This window comes from Cyprinodon tularosa, unplaced genomic scaffold (assembly GCF_016077235.1).
Source record: "Cyprinodon tularosa strain WSP-4 unplaced genomic scaffold, ASM1607723v1 ctg83, whole genome shotgun sequence".
NCBI lineage: Eukaryota > Metazoa > Chordata > Actinopteri > Cyprinodontiformes > Cyprinodontidae > Cyprinodon > Cyprinodon tularosa.
Window position 1 is genome coordinate 338,384 of NW_024039596.1, and position 23,456 is coordinate 361,839.

General features: G+C 36.1%; 1 protein-coding gene across 2 annotated transcripts in view; it reads left to right on the forward strand.

The window, feature by feature from the left end:
- Window positions 1–18,377, forward strand: part of nagpa (N-acetylglucosamine-1-phosphodiester alpha-N-acetylglucosaminidase) — a 29,469-nt gene extending 11,092 nt beyond the window's left edge. For both annotated transcript variants that reach the window (XM_038272452.1, XM_038272453.1), the window contains exons 5-11: window positions 80–188; window positions 6,476–6,604; window positions 6,711–6,916; window positions 7,043–7,090; window positions 13,764–13,895; window positions 15,384–15,465; window positions 17,229–18,377. In XM_038272452.1, the coding sequence (XP_038128380.1) occupies window positions 80–188; window positions 6,476–6,604; window positions 6,711–6,916; window positions 7,043–7,090; window positions 13,764–13,895; window positions 15,384–15,465; window positions 17,229–17,469 (947 nt within the window). In that variant the 3' untranslated portion in view covers window positions 17,470–18,377. The remainder of the gene's footprint in view (window positions 1–79; window positions 189–6,475; window positions 6,605–6,710; window positions 6,917–7,042; window positions 7,091–13,763; window positions 13,896–15,383; window positions 15,466–17,228) is intronic.
- Window positions 18,378–23,456: the final 5,079 nt, after the last annotated feature.

Sequence of the window (23,456 nt, forward strand, 5' to 3'; positions counted from 1 at the left end):
TGCTCTTTCCACCTCTGGTTTTGCCTTAAATCTATGAAGACCATAATACACCATGTAATGTTCCTGTCTTTGTTTTCAGGGTCACTGAGGTATTTTGTGGATGTGGTGTCAGCCAGAACGGCCGTGGGCCACGATAAAGAGGGAAGACTCATCCTGTTTCACATCGATGGCCAAACAGATAGGAGAGGGTGAGAAAATAAATGAGCAGAAACATGTTTAAAATTGATCCGTGTTCTTCTCTGAACATGTGCTTATTGTGAGATATTGATTAAATAGAGTTCACTTATTCCCTGACTACAAGCCTGCAAACTGCAGAAAAACATTTACGCAAAAATGGAACTTGTCCTATTATGTTATGCTAGAAGTTTTAAAAGTGCAGTTTAGTTTTTTGTCTTTCCTTTTTAGGTTTTTGATCGAGAAAAAAACAAAACAAAAAAAATCAGACCAAAAAAAAGAAAGCAAACTAAATATCTTCCATATCTATTAAATATTATGGATAAATGTAATATAGAACTGATTCATATACTGTTAGTGGAATTATAATCTAAACACTCCTGATAAAACTTCTTTTTGTCTTCTATATCTGAATGCATTCCTTGTTCATCTATCATTACATTTATTGGGTTATTAAAGGTCCTCTTCCTACTATCCCCATAAAAATAAAAATAAAAGCAACATATGTTCAAGTTAAATTAAAGCATCTGTCAGTTTGCAGCACCACAGAACCATCAGGATCACAGATGGTGACTTAATACATCCTGACCCTCAGCACCTCGTGGTAAAACGATGCGCACTGCATGCTCAAAGACCAACCGATTTATAGCAACTCAAAAGTTTTAGTCTATCCTTCCCAGAGCCTTTTATCAGAACATCAAAAAAAATAAATAAATAATGTCCTAACAAATATAAACAGGGACACAGGTTTACAGTATGAAATATTTCAAATTGAGCCATAAAAAAGGAGTCCAAGGCTAAACAGTTTTATTGGAATGAACACAATTTAAAGACATTGTGGAGAATTTCTTAAAAGACCTGCCCTCTCCACTAAAAAAAAAAAAATAATGCATGTGCATGCACGAGACCATTTCTTCTCGCACGCCAAGTTTAAAATGTGCTGTTCTCATAGCTCATACAAGCTTACTGTGTCCCCATACAGCGGGGACTCTATAGTGGACTATATTTAACTCAGTTAACTGACTATTTGGACAGATGATCACTGCTTTTTTTTCTCCATTGCTCACCTATCTCCTCCTCCACGCGATGCCTGCGCAATCTTTGTTATTAGTCTCCGCTGTCAGGTAGCGACAGCCTATGGAGACAGCGGACCGCTGTGACAGAAGTTGTATCTGCCTCTTCTGAGGACTTTCTTTTCTTCTCATCCACTTCGTAGAAACTTTTTCTATTACGACCCTCTGCCATTTTCAAAGAACCGCGATGAGAAAGGTGAGCTTCAATGACCAACGGAACGAGCACGTAAGACGGCCTTATGTAAACATATCGCCAGAATGATTGACAATTAGGTCATCTTATATAGATGATCCACCTGGAAATAAAAGATCGTCCTCTATACCTTTAACACATTAAACAGCTATTTTCTAATCAGTACATTTATGTTGAGCCCTGAATTAAAGTGAAAACTGACAAACTGAAAACTGACCCCCCCTCCACCTACCTACCCGCCTGTAGAGACTAAGCATAGCATTACTTTCAGTGGTATCAGTATTAATGAGGATGTTTACTCATTCATCCATCAAATTAGCAGCTACATCTGAACGCCTCAGCAGCTTCAGTGAACACCAACATCCGTGCTGTATTCAGAGAGATGATCCAGTCTTATCTCTGTTAGCATCACATATTTTGTTTGGACCTTTTTGACGCTGGATTTTTTTACTTTTCTTTTTTATTTTCACAACTTTGTTGGAGCAGCTAACTCTCTTAGCCCCATTACTTGTTTAGCCCCTGCACACATGCACAGTATTGTAGCTTAAGTCACATGTGTTGGTATTGTAAATATAAACAAAGCTTTATTTATTAACAAATTGAGGAAAAACAAAACTTAAAAGACAACAATAAAAAATGACATGATAATCTTCCAGAAAGACTTTGTATGCTAGCAGAGGGAGTTAGGGGCGTATAAACGTAAAAGAATATCATGATAACATGATCATGCCCTTTTAATTCTTGTCTAGAAAAGTATAAAATTTGATATCTAATTTGATGCTGATCCGTCAGAATCCATCCTTCCAGCCACCTGCTCAGTATAAACATTTTTTTTTTTTTTTGATTATTGAACTGAGTCATAGTTGAAAGATAAACCAGCTGTTTTATTGACTCACACTGCTCTACGCTCTCCTGAAAGCAACACAAACTCTGGCACATTTGCCTTAGATAATTTATATTCTGATAAAACATGAGTGTTTGCTTTGAGAGATGTTGAAATTGTCCTCAGACAAAACAAACAAAATCGCCTACAGTCATTCTTGTCTCTACCCGATCCGTCCCAGAAGCAGGATCTTCCATCAGCTCATTTGCACATAAGCATCCAGATATATATCCAGGTTGCCCTACATTTTATTTTGTAAAAAAGATCTAAATAAAAATTTTCCCTCCCCAAAAATACTAAGCGTACTAAAATATGATGCGTTAAAGGATAATAATGTATTTGCTGAGAAAATATATGCCTTAAAATCGTTTCTGCTTTATGAAACGTCTGTGCCCGATCTGCACCGGAAATGGGAACCTTCGCTACTTCCGGGAGATAACTTCCTCAGATTTAAACATAAATATAGCCTTTTTGAGTTTTATGTTTTCCTTTCGTGTTAACATTAGGGGTGTAAATAATAATCGTTTTGTATCAATGCATCGATCCAACAGCCGACGATCTGATGCATCGATACGTCCGCAAGATAATCGATTCATGTTTTTTTTTTCCTCCGGTCTATTTTTATCCATTTGCTCCTGGGCGTAGTTCTCCTCCCGTGCTGCGGTGCCGCTAAACCTATTTTGCCCTCCTACCTCGCTTCCTGGTTATACTCTTATAGCAGTGTGTTGCAGTGAGCTTGACATAGACATTTTTAAATTTTGCTCAATATTGAAGCGTGGTCTGCGCTACACGCTGTGGGTCTAGATACGGCCGAGGCGGCGAGGATGTGGGGGCGAGTTTAGTCCGACGATGGAGGGACATGAGGGCCAAAAAGAGCGGAGATCCTGGTGGAAAAAGGGTCCCAGCATTCTCGCGCACCTCGCTCTTCTAGCGGGTCAAACTTCACGAGTTGTTTTCCGCAATTTCGGTCATAAAAACAAAACAAGCCGGCCTCCTGTCTGCGGCACTGTCTGCGGTCAGCTACAATTTGGGAGAGGAGCAGCGGAGCGTCTCTTAAGGGGGCGGGGACGTCTGGAGTCGAGGTATTGCATTGCACTCATTGCACTGATTTTGTGCAGTGTTTTTTGATGCAAGGCCTTTCAGAATCTATAACGCAGAGATATGATTATTTTTCAGTAAATGAGGTTTTAATAGGAATAGGTGGAGTAAAACTTTCCTGCTTCTGTTATTTTCTGTAGTTTCTAAAAAAAAAAAATGCAAATGTGAAACATTGTCTAGCCTGTAAGGAGTAAAACAAAACAAACAAACAAAACAAAAAAATGAACCAATTAATCGAATCGAACCGCATCGTGGAGTATTCAGAAAATAATCAAATCGTTGGGTCAGGAAATCGATACTGAATTGAATCGCCATGATGGATGTGATTTACACCCCTAGTTAACATTATGGCATATAGCGCGTAATCTAAAGAAAGGAACGACTAAAATGCAGATAAACCTTTTTTAATCATATTTTGCCGGACTGCTCTTAACATCTCCGATGATGACATCAGAGGAGCAGTTTAACAGAGAAAATGTAAAAAGCATCAAAATTGTCTCAGAAAAGTCATGATGTGTATTAGCATTCTTTAGTGAGTTAAGGATAGAAATAAGTAATTTTAGTACCATAATTATAATATTCGTGTAGAACCGGAAGTTTATCTGTTTGCACATGCGCAGGATGGATCCTGCTTCCGGGACGGAACATATTTTCTTACAATTTTAATATAATTCCTTCTTTAATTGGGTCGCTCTGTCAGCTAAAGGCATGTTTTATAGTCTCTATATTTCAGTTAACATTTAATCGATTACTACTAGTTGACGATTATTTCAATAATCAATCAATCTGATTAATCCGATTCATTGTTTCAGTCCTAGTGAATATAACATAAAAATGAGACTCAACAGCAGACATGTTTGTCTAAAAGATCCTGGAGACTTTCAGGAACAGAAGGCTGTCCAAGTGACTGTAGTGAACATATTTATTTAAAGCCCACATCTCTTCAACCCTTTTAAGGTAATTCCTCCAATCAGTTGTATGGATTTGGCTTTCCCTTCACCTCCTGAGCCCCACAGCCCCCCCGACAATCTGAAGATTAATGCTCAGCGGTTAATGATTTAGCTAAGAATAAGAATAGCGCAACACTCTGACATGCCTAAAACTGCTGCCTTCTGTGTATCGATACCAGGACCTGAGCGGATCAATAAAAACATGTAAAAATCAAACCAAACAGGTTGACCTTCTGTCCACAAATAGCAATAAAGATATAGTTTAATGACTGCTGGGGGGCACTGGGAGTTCAAGTGTACACTGAATGTTTCACTACCTGCTTCTATCTTGATTTGCTTTTATTGTTCTAGGGAAATCCTATTTAAATGTGAAATCATTCTGGCTTAAACATGTATATAAATGTATTCTTTATCAGATGATATTGTCCCAAAATTTAGAACATTTCTATTTAAAAACAAAATCCTGTCTTAAAACCTGTGGGTTTTTTTTTCATTATCTTATGCAGGCCAGTTACTTATACGTCAGCCTGAACATCTAAATTCGGCCAATCATATATCCATGGTCGTCTGTCAATCAAATTTTTTCGGTTATATCATCTTGATTCATATGTCACAGCTAATATACGCAACAGTTGAAATCAGAATCCTTTCCTTTCCCACTGAGTTGCGTCCCAGTGTTCACGGCGATGGACGTCTGTGTCTTCGGCAGGCGTAGAGCTAACAGAACTGGCAGCGTTGCGAGGCAAGGGCTCAAACATGTATGGCTGGAAGCCTTCTACACCAAACCAAGCTTCTGCCGCCCTGGCGTCCTCTTCCACAACATCTTCGTCCCCGCTTTCCTCCTCTAAATAAAAAATGGATGACGGAGGAGACTCATCCACGACCTCCAACCCAAAACTCTCCTCCTCTTGCATGTTTCCGCTGTCCATAGCGTTCCTTGACAGTGTCATTGCTAAGTCACCATTAAGAATCTCTTACCACTAAGTTGCTGACTGGTTAGCAACGATCTTTCTGAGGAACTGGCCACAACATAAAGCTTACAAACCCTCCGCGATAACAAATCCGCCCTCTTAATATAGGACCAATCACATTCACTTTATTCACTTGTGTAAAGTCGGGCACCACTCTGGAGAATTTGGAAATTCAAAGGTTGAAACAGCCGTTTCCCTGCGACTTTAATTCATGTAAAGCACTTTGAATTGTCCTTGTTCTAAATTGTGCTATTCAAATAAACTCACTGTTTTTTCTCGTTTGAGGGACTTGGAAATAGTCAGTGGCCCTCTTCACACTTACCTTAGCCAGTAAGACCCGGTATTATTATATACAATGGTTACAGTAAAGTCTTATACTAGTGTGAATAAAGTCATAACATTACTGGGAGAGGCACGTATTTGCAATGTTTTTGTAAAAAAAAAAAGTGTAAAATGCACTAAAAAACAACTTCTTCAGTAGTTTTCACAGCTTTATTTATAACAAAGAACCCCTGATCCCAAAGACATTGTTTGTTATTGTTAGTCAGCTGTTTAACTGTTGTCATTTCATCTAAAATAATTGTTAGAGGTTGACTTTATCCGTTACGTTTTTTGCATTATTGCCACTTGCAGGTGATATTAGGTACATTTGTTTTCACTCTTGCCGGGTAAAGAAAAAAAAAACCTGACACTGTAATTTACTAGGATTAAAATGTATGTGTGAAAGACGCCAATTCTTATTCTACTTGTGAACTTGCACCAGTCAGTTACTGAGATTTATGTGGTAAACGGGGTAATGTCTTACTGCAGGTGTTGGTGCTGTTCTGAACATGGGGTTAATTTCGTTAAGCTGCAATCATATTGAAAAAAAGTAGCTATTCTGCATAAAGATAGTTTCGTATTTGTTTTCTTTTGTTTTTTTTTTTTTTAAAGGAGTCATAAGCCGGTATTTTAGATATACAATCCTTCTGAAGTTGGCTTAACCTAAAGAAAATCCAGGCTTTAGTTGCAGCCTAGATTTGCTTGATTGTAAAATAGAAAGACTTGGTCTCGAAGCTTTGAATCCCATTTTAAGGTTTTTTTTATCATGGTTTGCATTATTTTAACAGCAGATTCCTCTTCTATCCAAACAGCATGAATCTCTGGCAGGTAGCTGACTTCCTAAAGGAAAATGGGGTCATCAATGCCATTAATTTGGATGGAGGCGGGTCTTCCACCTATGTGATTAATGGCTCATTGGCCAGCTACCCCTCCGATCACTGGTGAGCCATTTAATCTCTAACGTCATACTTTATAATCTTTATTCAGCGGCTTAAAGGCTTAATTGATCAAATGTTTCTCATCTTTTTTTTTTTTTATCCTTCCCAGCAAACTTGACGGCAGGTGGCGCTGTGCCAGAGAAGTCTCCACTGTTCTGTGTGTTCATCAGCGGCGATGCAATCCGGCGAACTGCAGCAGCCACCGTGACTGTGTTGATGGACAGTGCCGGTGTCAGACGGGCTGGCGGGGTCCCGCCTGCAACACCCTGGTGTGTCAGCCCTCCGCCTGCGGACCCCATGGTGTCTGCTCACCCAGTGAGTTTCCTGACGCTGGTTAAAGTCACCATTTATTTGACATGACCGTCTCCACCCTAATGCTGCTGCTTCATCCTGTTGGTCAAACATGGCAGCTGTTTTTCCTGACCTGTGTGTGTTCGGCAGGTGGCTGCGTTTGCAAAGCTGGATGGAGAGGGACCAACTGCAGCGAAGGTAAACACACATAGTTTATTAGCATCTGGGGCCTCACAAATTTCCTTTCACTCTTTGAACAGTTTGTGACGTTAAACCAACAAACGTTGGTGTATTTTAGGGTTAGATATGGTCAAACCCCAACAAAACAATGGTTGATTATAGTAAAGTGAACAAAATTTGCATAGTAATCAAGCAGTTTTTGATAATTAAAAAATAGACGTAGATTTTTATTACTATCACCCTCATTTGATCTTCTACTGATAAAAAGGGCCACCGCAAATTTTCAGATACTAAAGTTGAATTTATTATGAATCTGTGGGATTTGCTGTTCTGGTCCATCTGGTTTTTAGACGCACCTTAGGCTACGTTTACAACGCAGCCTGAAGTGACCTAAATCCGATTTTTTTTTGCCCATATGCGACCTGGATCTGATCTTTTAATGGCAGTCTGAACAACATAGATCCAAATTTTTCCAATCTGACCCAGGATTGAACAATGGCAAATGGAAAAAAACAATGGCAGCCCACTGCTCCACAAGGGGATGGGTTAAATGCAGAGAGTGTGGGCTCTGTGGCCCTGAATCGGATACGAATCTGATCTTTTCAAATGCGACCTGTGTGGGAACGTCATTAACACGACGACATAGGTCACTATTCTGCGTCTTGCTACACAGAAGCGGCAAGAAAGAAAAACATCCATGGTAGATGATAATTCGTAGAGCAGTATTTATTTTTAAACATATTGAAAAGAATGAGTTTTTATGGTTGTAAAAGACCGCTAGATGCATGCCGGCACTACCATCCATGTTTACTTCCGTAAGCATGGAGCACGCTGGCCTGTGGCGTCCTCTGCTGCGCATGCGGGACACTTGCGTTGTATGACTGCAGTTCACACAGGAGATCACATACAAGCAGGGGTGGAAAGTAACCAATTACATTTACTCACTTTACTGTAATTGAGTACTTTTTATGAGTAATTTGTAATTTTCTGAGTAGTTTTTGAATTATGTAATTTTTACTTTTACTCGAGTAAATTTTAACCTTAGTAGTTTTACTTCGTTACATTTAAAACCCCCTCACCTTACTGAGTAAAAAATAAAAAAATACTGATGGTGAAAAAATTAAATGCGGCCGGAAATATAAACCTGTGTCACCAACGCGTAATCGCCAATAAAATAAAAAAGAAGACGACTTTTGACTTTTAACAGCACTTTATTTACACAATTCAAACATATAAGCTTTACATCAATATAAGCATATTGATGTAAAAACAAGTGTCAGTTAAAAATCACTATTAAAGTAAAACAAGTGTCAGTTAAAAATCACTATTAAAGTAAAACAGGTGTCAGTTAAAAATCACTATTAAAGTAAAACATGTGTCAGTTAAAAATCACTATTAAAGTAAAACAAGTGTCAGTTAAAAATCACTATTAAAGTAAAACAAGTGTCAGTTAAAAATCACTATTAAAGTAAAACAAGTGTCAGTTAAAAATCACTATTAAAGTAAAACAGGTGTCAGTTAAAAATCACTATTAAAGTAAAACAGGTGTCAGTTAAAAATCACTATTAAAGTAAAACAAGTGTCAGTTAAAAATCACTATTAAAGTAAAACAAGTGTCAGTTAAAAATCACTATTAAAGTAAAACAGGTGTCAGTTAAAAATCACTATTAAAGTAAAACAAGTGTCAGTTAAAAATCACTATTAAAGTAAAACAAGTGTCAGTTAAAAATCACTATTAAAGTAAAACAAGTGTCAGTTAAAAATCACTATTAAAGTAAAACAAGTGTCAGTTAAAAATCACTATTAAAGTAAAACAAGTGTCAGTTAAAAATCACTATTAAAGTAAAACAAGTGTCAGTTAAAAATCACTATTAAAGTAAAACAAGTGTCAGTTAAAATCCCTATTATAGTAAAACAAGTGTCAGTTAAAAATCACTATTAAAGTAAAACAAGTGTCAGTTAAAAATCACTATTAAAGTAAAACAGGTGTCAGTTAAAAATCACTATTAAAGTAAAACAGGTGTCAGTTAAAAATCACTATTAAAGTAAAACAAGTGTCAGTTAAAAATCACTATTAAAGTAAAACAAGTGTCAGTTAAAAATCACTATTAAAGTAAAACAAGTGTCAGTTAAAAATCACTATTAAAGTAAAACAGGTGTCAGTTAAAAATCACTATTAAAGTAAAACAAGTGTCAGTTAAAAATCACTATTAAAGTAAAACAGGTGTCAGTTAAAAATCACTATTAAAGTAAAACAGGTGTCAGTTAAAAATCCCTATTAAAGTAAAACAGGTGTCAGTTAAAAATCACTATTAAAGTAAAACAGGTGTCAGTTAAAAATCACTATTAAAGTAAAATAAGTGTCAGTTAAAAATCACTATTAAAGTAAAACAAGTGTCAGTTAAAAATCACTATTAAAGTAAAACAAGTGTCAGTTAAAAATCACTATTAAAGTAAAACAAGTGTCAGTTAAAAATCACTATTAAAGTAAAACAAGTGTCAGTTAAAAATCACTATTAAAGTAAAACAAGTGTCAGTTAAAAATCACTATTAAAGTAAAACAAGTGTCAGTTAAAAATCACTATTAAAGTAAAACAAGTGTCAGTTAAAAATCACTATTAAAGTAAAACAAGTGTCAGTTAAAAATCACTATTAAAGTAAAACAAGTGTCAGTTAAAATCCCTATTATAGTAAAACAAGTGTCAGTTAAAAATCACTATTAAAGTAAAACAGGTGTCAGTTAAAAATCACTATTAAAGTAAAACAGGTGTCAGTTAAAAATCACTATTAAAGTAAAACAGGTGTCAGTTAAAAATCACTATTAAAGTAAAACAAGTGTCAGTTAAAAATCACTATTAAAGTAAAACAAGTGTCAGTTAAAAATCACTATTAAAGTAAAACAAGTGTCAGTTAAAAATCACTATTAAAGTAAAACAGGTGTCAGTTAAAAATCACTATTAAAGTAAAACAGGTGTCAGTTAAAAATCACTATTAAAGTAAAACAGGTGTCAGTTAAAAATCACTATTAAAGTAAAACAGGTGTCAGTTAAAAATCACAATTAAAGTAAAACAAGTGTCAGTTAAAAATCACTATTAAAGTAAAACAAGTGTCAGTTAAAAATCACTATTAAAGTAAAACAGGTGTCAGTTAAAAATCACTATTAAAGTAAAACAAGTGTCATTTAAAAATCACTATTAAAGTAAAACAAGTGTCAGTTAAAAATCACTATTAAAGTAAAACAGGTGTCAGTTAAAAATCACTATTAAAGTAAAACAAGTGTCAGTTAAAAATTAAAAATCACTATTAAAGTAAAACAGGTGTCAGTTAAAAATCACTATTAAAGTAAAACAAGTGTCAGTTAAAAATCACTATTAAAGTAAAACAGGTGTCAGTTAAAAATCACTATTAAAGTAAAACAAGTGTCAGTTAAAAATCACTATTAAAGTAAAACAAGTGTCAGTTAAAAATCACTATTAAAGTAAAACAAGTGTCAGTTAAAATCCCTATTAAAGTAAAACAAGTGTCAGTTAAAAATCACTATTAAAGTAAAACAAGTGTCAGTTAAAAATCACTATTAAAGTAAAACAAGTGTCAGTTAAAAATCACTATTAAAGTAAAACAAGTGTCGGTTAAAAATCACTATTAAAGTAAAACAGGTAGCAGTTAAAAATCACTATTAAAGTAAAACAGGTAGCAGTTAAAAATCACTATTAAAGTAAAACAGGTGTCAGTTAAAAATCACTATTAAAGTAAAACAAGTGTCAGTTAAAAATCACTATTAAAGTAAAACAAGTGTCAGTTAAAAATCACTATTAAAGTAAAACAAGTGTCCGTTAAAAATCACTATTAAAGTAAAACAAGTGTCAGTTAAAAATCACTATTAAAGTAAAACAAGTGTCAGTTAAAAATCACTATTAAAGTAAAACAGGTGTCAGTTAAAAATCACTATTAAAGTAAAACAAGTGTCAGTTAAAAATCACTATTAAAGTAAAACAAGTGTCAGTTAAAAATCACTATTAAAGTAAAACAAGTGTCAGTTAAAAATCACTATTAAAGTAAAACAGGTGTCAGTTAAAAATCACTATTAAAGTAAAACAAGTGTCAGTTAAAAATCACTATTAAAGTAAAACAAGTGTCAGTTAAAAATCACTATTAAAGTAAAACAAGTGTCAGTTAAAAATCACTATTAAAGTAAAACAAGTGTCAGTTAAAAATCACTATTAAAGTAAAACAAGTGTCAGTTAAAAATCACTATTAAAGTAAAACAAGTGTCAGTTAAAATCCCTATTATAGTAAAACAAGTGTCAGTTAAAAATCACTATTAAAGTAAAACAAGTGTCAGTTAAAAATCACTATTAAAGTAAAACAGGTGTCAGTTAAAAATCACTATTAAAGTAAAACAGGTGTCAGTTAAAAATCACTATTAAAGTAAAACAAGTGTCAGTTAAAAATCACTATTAAAGTAAAACAAGTGTCAGTTAAAAATCACTATTAAAGTAAAACAAGTGTCAGTTAAAAATCACTATTAAAGTAAAACAGGTGTCAGTTAAAAATCACTATTAAAGTAAAACAAGTGTCAGTTAAAAATCACTATTAAAGTAAAACAGGTGTCAGTTAAAAATCACTATTAAAGTAAAACAGGTGTCAGTTAAAAATCCCTATTAAAGTAAAACAGGTGTCAGTTAAAAATCACTATTAAAGTAAAACAGGTGTCAGTTAAAAATCACTATTAAAGTAAAATAAGTGTCAGTTAAAAATCACTATTAAAGTAAAACAAGTGTCAGTTAAAAATCACTATTAAAGTAAAACAAGTGTCAGTTAAAAATCACTATTAAAGTAAAACAAGTGTCAGTTAAAAATCCCTATTAAAGTAAAACAAGTGTCAGTTAAAAATAACTATTAAAGTAAAACAAGTGTCAGTTAAAATCATTAAATGAGGAGCTTGTTAATAACAGTGGCATCCTGTTGCGTTTCAGTTTGATTTCCGGTATCTTTTGGGCATTTAATTTTGTGTGCATTTTGAAAAGTTTAAAATGTAGTTTAAATTTCTTTATTCCTATCATGGTGTTGTCTGTTGGACATTAGGGTTGAAAATTGTTTGCACTTTATGGTTCAGGTTGTGACTGTCCTTGTGCTTTGAGGAAGTATGTTCTTTAGCCCAGCTGATCTTTTGCAAGTTTGGATGTCCACTGAAATACGCCTTAAAATCGATTAAAACACCTTGTGGTCAATTCGATTCATGACTCATCCTTTTTTTGCATTAAATAACTCAAAGTAACTTTTACTCAAATTACATTTTATATGAAGTAATTTTGTACTTTACTTGAGTAAATTTTGAGATGGGTAATTTTACTTTTACTCTGAGTAAAATTTAGGCAAAGTAAAGATACTTTTACTCAATTACAATTTTTGAGAACTCTTTCCACCTCTGCATACAAGTCGCATATATTTGGAAATATGAAAGGCAACGCAAAAAAAATCGTATTGCACAAAAAAATCAGAATTGAGCATCAAGGCCTGCAGTGTGAACGTAGCTTTAGTGACACAATTTCTCTGGAGTTATGATCATTAAATGTTAAGTACCGTATTTTACACTTGAAATTCTTGAATTTTCTCTAAAATTTACAGTGCTCCTCATTTATTGCTATTCATTGTGCTCATGAACTGATATTATTAGGGACACAATATTTGAATTCCATCCAAATGTAGTAATGAATCAGTGCATGTTCAGAGCATTAACAGGACCCCTGAGTAGTCCATAAAACTACCTGACTATAATGTCTAAAATACAACTGTTTAGGTGCCCCCCTCCCTTCTTCAAATCAAACCAAAATGGTTTCAAACTTTTGTGCCGCATTTTCATTTGTACCACTATGTTTTCAACATATTAATAAAGACTTGCAGAAGTGATTAATTTAGTCTAGCAAAGTTTTTGCAGAAACATTTTTGCTTGTGCTGCTTTTGTATTACAAGTCTAAAGGTTGAGACGTTTAAACTTTCATTAACAGCTTTAAGAGAAAAGGTGCAAAACCAAAAATGTTTGCTGCACAAATATTTGACATAATTTCTGTCTGGGGAGGCTTATAGGCCTTGACTTTAAACGTTATTAACATGAAAACAAAATCAGGTTTTGTCACATTTTATTTTGTTGTTCAGGTTTGTGATTAAAAAAGGAAAAACTTATTTAAAAAAAAATTCTAAAAAAATGTTACTTATTTAAAAAAATTTATAAAACTTAAATTATGTAAGGAAAAACTGTTTTTTCTTTACATAAAAACAAACAATGGCAGCCCACTGCTCCCCAAAGGGATGGGTTAAATGCAGAGAGTGAATTTCCCCATTTGTGGGACAATAAAGGGATTTATATTACATTCCTTATTTGATCATAGAGAAAGAGGATTTTTCTTGACTGTAAATTGGGAGGAAATAATATTTAAAAAGCAGGTTTATATAAAATCTCATGTAAAGTTGAAAATTGTGTTTAGTTTCTTAACTAAACTTTTGTATGCAGACAAGTTTCTTAAAGAGCAGTCAGATTCGTTGCATCACAAACTAAAACTCATTCTCATTCTTTAAGAAAGAATAAAAGCTCCTAAATGTGATGATTGACTAGACTACGTAAAGTTTGATCATATTTTTGTTGTTCGAATTAAAAAGATGGATAAAAAATTGTGAAACCCTTTCTTTCAGTGTGTCCTTTGGGTTTCTTTGGTTCGTCTTGCACTCAGGAGTGTCGCTGTGATGACTTGTGCCCATGTGACCCGCAGACAGGAAGCTGTAACACCTCTTTACCACAAGAGGCCAATTACACCCTTCACCGAGGTATGAACACAATCATTGTTCCCATTTCTGATGCCAAACATCCGATTCAGCATAAAACCACCTTCGAGACCCTATTGGTCTTTATTTATAGATAAAATTGTACTATAAACGCAGCAGAAGTTGAGAGTCAGACTCCGTTTCTTTCTGTCCAGCAGGACAGAAGAGAAAAATATTAGCTTAATTCAAATTTTTAAATTTTTATTGCTGTCAAATATTTATATAGTTTATTTGAAAATGCTTGGTGTTGAAAAATTAAAGTGATAATTCACTTTTTGGAAGATGGAGTCAGAAAAATAAACTCCTCATTATAACAGAAGCCGCTACCTGAGTCATGTTCTGGCTCTTTTATAGGTCATCAGAATAACTTATTCTCTGACTACAGAGGGGGGAGGGGCATTAAAGGAATAGTACACCCAAAACATGATTAGCCTTCATTTTCTACTCACCCCCATGCTGAACAACACTCTGGAGTACTTTTTAGATATCTCAAATGCATCTGGAGATCTGGGAGGCTTCTTGCTGTCTGCTGACATTCAAATATTGGAGGTCTATGGCGCCCGAGGCAGAAAGGTCCATAAAAGTCCACAAAAAATGTGTCAATATTCCTCCATACTGCTCGTCCAATGTATTCCAAGTGTCCTGAGTGGGTAGCGTCCATAATTTACTCGAAACGAAGTCATTTAGAATGTTTTTAGAGCATAAACAGTAGTGAATAGGATTTCCTAAAAGCGCGCGCCTGCGAGTTCATGACTCTACGGAAGCCGGCAGACCAAACCAGATGAAAGTGCGCATTCAGCGTCTGCTCTGCCGATAATGCAAGCATAGAAGAAGAAATGTGCTGTTTACCTGTGCAAAGAAAGAAACAACGAAAGAAAAATGTCTGAGGACTTCATTGTTGAGGAAGAGCATGAGTTCTTTGCCGAGCTGAATGCGCACTTTCGTCTGGTTTGGTCTGCCGCGGTTTCCGTAGACTTGTGAACGCGCTTTTAGGAAATCCTATACACTACTGTTTATGCTCTAAAAACATTCTAAATGACTTTGTTTCGAGTAAATAATGGACGCTACCCACTCAGGACACTTGGAATATATTGGACGAGCAGTATGGAGGAATATTGAAACGTTTTTGTGGACTTTTATGGACCTTTCTGCCTCGGGCACCATAGACCTCCATTATTTGAATGTCAGCAGACAGCAAGAAGCCTCCCAGATCTCCAGGTGCATTTGAGATATCAAAAAAGTACTCCAGAGTGTTGTTCAGCATGGGGGTGAGTAGAAAATGAAGGCTAATCATGTTTTGGGTGTACTATTCCTTTAAACTGAGCAAATCCAGAAAGAAAACCTAGAATAATTCACTGGGGCACCAAAGATGAAGGCAAAAATAATAGTTTTCGTTGGTTTAAAAACAGATCTAGTAAAATATGAAAAAGCTTGAACATACTGAGCTTAATGATTCTGGGATACGATCGTTTTCTCCATGTCTCTCTACAGCCGGACACTGCCTGGCCAAAAAGATGTTTACATCCTGGGGACTAGAAGAAGAAGCTCTCAGAGCAAAGCCTTATCTGACAGAGTAAGGTTTTTATTTTTTACCTGTTATTTATACACCATTTACACTACCCTTGAAAAACCGATCCATGCCGAGACCAGTCCAAGCTCGGATCAGTTAACCAGGCCGAGCTCGGTTCTGACGACTGTTTAAACGTCACGCTATCTCGGTTCCTCGCCTCCTAGTGACGATCTGCTGCATTACTGCCAGTATTAAAGGAGGAAATCAAGCAGTTGGTGGCGGTAATGCACCAAAAGTTGTTTGCCAACCGCCATAAAACACAAGAAGAAGACGACGAAGAAGGAGGGAATCGAGCAAATCAAAATGGCGGCGCCCGTCACAGTCAGAAAGTTATGCTTGATTATTACTGCTGTACTTCGGTGTTATTATTTAAAATTTTGCATGGAGAAGATTTCCATTGTTGTTTATGGTTGAAGAAGAAGTTGTTCTTCTTCTTCTGTTTCCGGAGGGGCATTACTGCCACCTACTGGAATGGAGTGTGAATCAGGATGTGCTGCCAGATAGAGATGATGCGTTCTGCTCATGCGATCTTGTTATGAGAGAACGGATCCAGGGAAAAACCGAGCCGAGCCCACCTCTGGAACTGGTCTGCAGTTAGCGCGGTCCGGTTGTGTCTAGCTCGGTTCAGTTCAGTTTGCTTTCCATTTACACACCATAAGTTATCTCAGTTACTGAGCTCGGACCGGTCTCTGCACGGTTTTTCAAGGGTAGTGGAAATGGGGTAAAAGATATCAACCTAACCGATCCACTGCCATTTTTTTGGGATGATTTTAAGAGCTTATATATTGCATTTTCTTGCTCAATTTCTAAGATAAAACTAACAACTGAAGCAAAGTAGAAGCTGTCTTTATTTATAGGGATGCACGATATAATCGGCCCCCTATCGGCATCGGCCTGTATCGGCCTTAAAACTGAATATCGGACATCGGCCACCCCACCGATATTTAACCCGATATTTGATCAGCTTCTGAGTAAAAAAAAAAAAAAAAAAAAAATACTACTTCTTCTTCTTCATCAAAAACTTCTTTTTTACAGACTTAAAAACTTCTAAAGACGAGGGAAAAAAATATTGATACATTAAAATGTCACGATATCTTCATATGCTGATATATTGCCATTTAAAAACACCATATCAATCTCTTTTGCTAATGAAATATTGCTATACGTCATCGTTATGCTACGAAATCCACAGAAAATTCACAAAATTTTGCCATATTTTATATGTTGATATATTGACGCGGTATCGATCTATTTTACTAACAAAATCTCACAAGAATTTGCAAAATATCACGAGACTTTGTAACAGAACGATGAAATTTCACGAGATTTTGAAAGTAAAATAGATCGATACCGCGTTTTTAAAAATCAATTTGATATCAGCATATGAAAATATATTTGAGTATATTATTTTTCAAAGTGTCAGAAATGGATAACAAAACTGCTATTTTCAATGACTACTTATTTTTGTCCAGCTTTAACATCGGTATCGATATCGGTTATCGGCTACATTAGTTTTAAAATATCGGCATATCGGATATCGGCCAAAATCCCAATATCGTGCATCCCTATTTATTTAATAATGTACCATCCTCTGTTGCTCGTTCGATGGAACATTGGAAAAGTTACGACATAAAAGTTTTCCTTTAGGATCAATAAAGTATTTTTTAACTGATTTGAATATTAATGCCTGAATGTCTCTGATTCATTTCAGCATATTGTTAGAGAATTCTAATAAAATCCACGATCATCTCTCTCTCCTTCCACAGGCAAACATGGTTGATCATCACCCTCATCCTCACCTCGCTGCTGTTGGCCACCCTGCTCGTTCCCCTGCTCCAGACGTGTCGAGGATCAGTGGCGTCCCGCTTCCCCGAGCGCCAGGATTATTCCTACGTTCCGCTACGCGACATCAATGGAGCCGCCGCTGAAACTGGGAACTCTGGGACGGGAGGTTTAGGCCTGGAGGACTCTGATTCCCAGGAGGATATATTCACTCAGAGGTCGTAGCAGCCTGGAGGACAGAAGATGAGGAGTGAGAGCCCTGTTTCTGCACAAAAACACATACTGGATGCTCTGTCACCACTTTAGACCAAACTTCATCAGTGAAGCTCAACAGTTTCAGTTTGTTGATCTCTTAAAACGTTTCATCAGGGTTTTCCTGAGGCGTTTGGCAGCTTTCTGAAGCTGGATTTTTGTTTTCAGTCGAGGCGTTTCCACCTGAAGTTTAACAGGTGGAGATAAAATCTTTATTTTTATTTTTCAACTCTTGGTTCTGTTTCATCTCCAGGTTTGGATAACGTTCCCAAACGTCTGACTTTGAGCTGTGACCTTTTCCCTCATTTTTCTGAGCCAAAAACCCAAAAAAACATTACAGACTCTCACACACAACAGGAATTATAAATATTAATATATTTGTTGTTTTTTTACTTGGAGTGGGATGTTTACAGGCCTTAAAAACGGTGTTTCAAGTGTCTTATGTACTTTCCTAACGGTACCAGCAGTTTGTTTTTATAGTAATTCCTGATAGTTTTTCTGTTGGTGAAGTCAGGAGCTCAATGGATTTATAATCTTTGAATTTAAACTATATTGTTCTTCCAAGAAGCAAAAAAAAACATAATTCTTCCAAACTTTGGGCTACGTTTATAGATTGGAAATGATTAAAGATTTTCAAGATTAAAAGGACTGCTGCTGAGATAGTTTTGTGATACGGATCTTTTCTAAGTTTGAATGTTCAACTTCCTTCTGTTTGATCAGATAAACTTTATCAAAACAACAATAATATTCAAAACAAACAATCATGTTGGAGGAAAATATGATTATAGTTACAAAGAAGTGAAGTGAAATTAGTTTTTTATTCTGTTTGTCTTTTATATACTTGGTCTTTTGGAGACAATAAAGGCAATTTATGCTTCTGACGCATAGCCTCTGCAACCGTCAAATCTGTCTCTGTGCGTGACCACGCCCCCCGCGCAGAGGGTCTGCAACTGTCGTTTTGCACCTCAAAGAAATCCTGACTACGCGTCAGACCGTCGCGAACCCGCGCAGACCTCAAGCGAATTGCGCAGACAAAAAGCAGCTGTGATTGGTCCTTGATATGTCTTTCCAGCTGTCCTTGTGGTCGTCCTTCTCGATTCGGTGCTGGGGCGCGCCATTTTTAAAAACCGAGGAACAACTACAATGGACAACTACGACAAAAGGTTAAGCGAGGAGGTTCGCTCCATTAACAGAACCTGTTCCTCTTCGAAGTCTAACAACTCTAGATCCATTTCCATGACATCTTGCAGATGCGGCATTGTTGTTTTGGAAGATAAACACTCCCGAAGTTCTCGTGACAATCCGCAAAAGTTCTCACAAGTTCTCGAATAGGCTCCTCCTTGCGCTTTGGCGGGAAACTGCTGTGCGTCCCTACAAATTCCACACCGACGGTGCAGAAGCAGACCAGCAAAAATGGTCCGGCACCAGACCCAAGCGACATTTGATGTGTGCAGATGCAGAAGTCTAATCTGCCCTTAACTCAGGTAAAGTCTACTCCTGTTACATTGAAGCCAAAGAGGGAAATAAGAGTCCTAACACCTGAATAGATATCATTGCTTGCAGCTAGTTAAACCGGTCTATAAGAGCTACTTATTAAACTCCTTAAAACAAACACCAGATGTCTTTAGAGAGATTGATAGATTATTAGAAAGGAAAGAAGGACATTTCTATTAAGCTGTCAAGATGATTTGTTGCCTATTTCTCCAAACTAGGCTGTCAAGAATATTTTTGACCTTTACTTTTGTTAAACTGTTTTTCCATCCATCCATACATCTTCTTCCTCTTATCCGGGTTTGGGTCGTGGGGGTAGCAGCTTCAGTAGGGAGGCCCGGATGTCCCTCTCCCCAGCCACTTGGTCCAGCTCCTCCGGGGGAATCTCAAGGCGCTTCCAGGCCAGAAGAGAAACACATTCCTTCCAGTATGTCCTGGGTTTCCCCCATGGCCTCCTCTCGGTGGGACGTGTCTGGAACACCTCACCAGGGAGACTTCCAGGAGGCATCCTAACCAGATTCCCGAGCCACCTCAACTGGCTCCTCTCAATATTTTACCCTAAACCAAAATTTGAACGCTGCAACAAGTGTCTATCTAACCAAGTCTTAGTTTTACCCAACAAGTCTTTGTTTTGAGATTGGTATATGAAGCAAGAACAGATTCTGTGAGATTATTTATCTTTTATGTTTTCGCAATGAAAGAGAAAGCAGTGAGGAATCCCATCAAACCACCAGAGCTCCTCCTCACGGGTTCATCTGGGCACTAGAAGCTGCGGTATCTTCACTTTCAGGTTCTGTCCCTGCTATAACAGCTATAATTCTGCACACACTGGAAAAACAATCTACAAATAAGTAAAACATTTATCACATTAAATAAATTTAGTTGGTAAATGGGATAGTTTGCGAATGGAATTAGTTTTTTACTCTTAAAATAAGATATTTAGATAAAATGCACTTGAAATAAGACAATGCAATTGTTCTTATTTTAAATGCAAATTGTCTTGTTCCATTTGCAAAATGTCGCTTTTACTTCCTCAATTCAGGAGCAAATGCATTTATTTTCAGAAATAATAACTTATCTAGATTATGATTGTTTTTTTTTTCTAGTGCAGACTGCAAACAGCATCACCGCAGAATGTAGTGGGTCGAGTTGAGGTCGTGGTTTTGGAGATGCCAAAAACCGCCATCAGTTTTAATATTTAATAAAGCACATCTGAGGTCATCATGTTAACTCTTTCAGCACTGAGATGGATCCACTGGGAGCTTTTTTCTTCCTTCCATCATATCCCTAGCAGGATTCTCCTGTAAGCAAACATGTCTGATTGGGCCTCAGTCGGAGCTGAACCTTCACCTGCTGCAGCTCTGGGGTTTTTTCTGCCAGGTGCCATTACCCTGCCGCATCCGTTTGACCCTGGGCTGCACCTCTAGCATTATAGACGGGCTGACAAGAAAACAACCCCGTTTAAAGTAGAGCTGGGTAATAAATTGCATTTGCAATATCTCAATTTAACAAAACGCAATTTTCAAATCATAAAGAGGCTTTGATTTTTAACCACACTATATTTAACGAAAGTAAGACATAAAATTTCTCCCTCCAGCCCTTTAGCTGGTGGTAAAATGCTTTAAGTGGGTCTGTCACCACCGATAAAGGAAGAAGAATTGAAGCTAGCACACAGATGAAAGCCTGGGTGAAAAAAAACATGGGGTCCGTGCAAAGGACAATAAAAATAAAATTTCAATTTTGGTTGAAAATAAAGCCCTAGTTTAAACAATGTTTGTTCATTTTAATGCTGTCAGTTTAGGTCAAATCTGTAACCTTTGTTTGCCAAAGTAAGAGAACACAATGAGTTTTAATTTAACCTGATGCTATTATGTTAAACCTAAGCTGAATTTCAGTTTTTTTAAATAAAAATCTCATTGTTTCCTCTGACAAGATTTAAATCTTCAGAATATCCTGCAGTTATGCTCCCCTGCTGTTTGGCCCACAGGCTGCATGCAAACATGGCCGCTGAAGTACTTCCCTGCCTGTGAGGCTTCCACCTGCAGCTACCATCCAGGTGAGGTTTGTTGCAGAGGAGTTAACGTACTTTGTCACAGGCTAACTATTGTTCTTCACATTACTATTTGTTTATTAAACCTACTACTTCCTACTGCAGGCTTAGTCTGTTTCAGAAAACAAAACCTCCATTGTTTATTTCAGCTGGCACTCCATATGAATGTATGACCCTAAAATAACTGAAAGAAACCCTTTGACAATGAAATTGTTTTACTGTATATATATTTATTTATCAAATAGTGAAAAATTAAAATTAAATTTTGAATATATTTATTTCCTAATGGATGACATTACAAAAATTCATTTTATTATTTAAATTTTATTATTAAAAAGTGTTTTTTGTTTCTATAGTGGTGTTCTGACATTCTTAGGAACCCCTGACTTGATGTAAAAATAAAAATGTTGCTCTTTTTGCTCCACAGTTTTTCTGATGGATTTTAGAGGCCGACTTAAAGTCGACGAATTGATTATTCGTACAAATGTCCTTCCGTAGTGGAGCGGAGTAACCCCTAATTTACACAGCCACTCTCCGCCCAGCTGCAAACTGTGCGGTAAATCCAGAATAATTATGATCAAGAAGAGCATCTATAGCTGGGTTTCCGCGGGTAAGTCATTAAATTATTATTATTTAAATTAAGGCCTTCATTGGGATGAAAATTAATTCAATTTGATTGTCGTGGCATTTAAAATGCTTTATTTTTAAAAAAGTTTATAAAAAACTATGTTGTCAGATACATTATATCAGATATAAATGGTTCCGCATGTTTGCGTAGAACTGCTTCTGGTGGATCGTAAAGCCGTATGTTCAGAAAAGAAGCTCGAGGTGGAGAAAAGGCTGGAGAATGGGGGGAAAATGCAAATTTCAACTAAAGTGGCAGAAAAATGACATGGCTTCAGCCTGTCGACTGTAAAGATGACAAAGAATTTTGCAGTGTTTTTTAAATATTTTTAAATAAATATATATCCTTTTGTTTATGCTGCGTTATATTTTGACTTATTTATCTCCAAATTCAAAATGTCCCACAGCCAGAACCTCTGTTTTCTGTTTTAAACTTGGATTTTGTTTTTTATAAAGCAAAGTTTTCTCTGAATATTGCTTTATTATGTCTAATAACCAACTTAATACATTGCCTTTATTATTAAGGGAGAACTTCTTCCGTATCAGGAAGTGATGAGACCCTAAGATTGTTCCTATTGGATGCAGAGCATCTTTTGGAAAAAATTTTTGTTATATTTAGCCCTGAACTTTGACCCTTCTATCCGATAATTTGCTCTGATTTAAACCCAAGCCTACATGGGTTTTAAATGTATTATTTATAGAATATATATATATATATATATATATATATATATATTGATTTTTCCTCTTTTACAGATTTTCTTTGAATTTTTTAATATTTCAAAAAGATTTAACACCTTTTTTTGGGGGGGGGGGGGTCAGATTTTTTTTTTTTTTTTTTACAGTTTACAATTCTGGTTGCAGGTTTTCCTCGAGTGAGGAGCGAAGTAACATTTCCATTCTGCATGACTGTTAGAAATAATGTTTCGGTCACTGTGAACATCAAGGGGAGCGCTTGTTTTGAGCTTAGAGTTAACAGAATGTGATCTGTTAAGCACAATTTAAAAAGAATTCTATCTGAAAGACTGAATATTGGAGAAAAAATTAAACAATCGGTATAAAAACCTAATAAAATTGAATTTGAAAAGTTAAGCTACAAAAATATTTATTTATATATTTAACAAGAAGTTCAACAGAAAAAATGAAAATTTGAAAACCGCAATGTTACTCAAAACCTTTTTGGTTTAAAACATTTTTTCAAAGATCCAGTTCTGGAGTTTTAATTTTTGTTATATACCAATTTACAAAATAAGGCATTTTTTTCCCCCAAAGTTTAATCATGAAATGTTTTTTTTTCCTTTGCTTTCAACACTAATGGAACAAAATTTACTCAATTGACCCTTTGCTGAAGTCTTCTGCAGCCTCAAATAGATCCTCATCCTAGATTGCCGTCTGCTTCGCTCCATCTGATTTCCTTTTGACTTTGACAAACTTTCCTATCTTTGCTAAATAGAAATATCCCCACAGCATGATACTGCCACTACCAAGATTGATGGAGTTGTTCTCTTTTCTGACTTGCTTATTGCTGGATTTAAATGAACTACTTAATAGTTTCCCTTTCCTTGATTCCCCACCTGGGCGGTGGATCTCTGCCGCTCCTCCAGAGCTCCCTTTTTCGTTTTGGCTGCTGTGGTTATTAAAGCTCTCCTCTAAGGTCTATGTCTCTTTAAGGCTGTAGACGGTCTGTTTATGTCCTACTTACGGACTGAGCAGAGCTTTGGGAGATATTCAAATCTACCCAGAAGGTTTCAGAACCCAGCCTTGCTGCAAACCTCTCTTTAATGTTCTCCCTGAC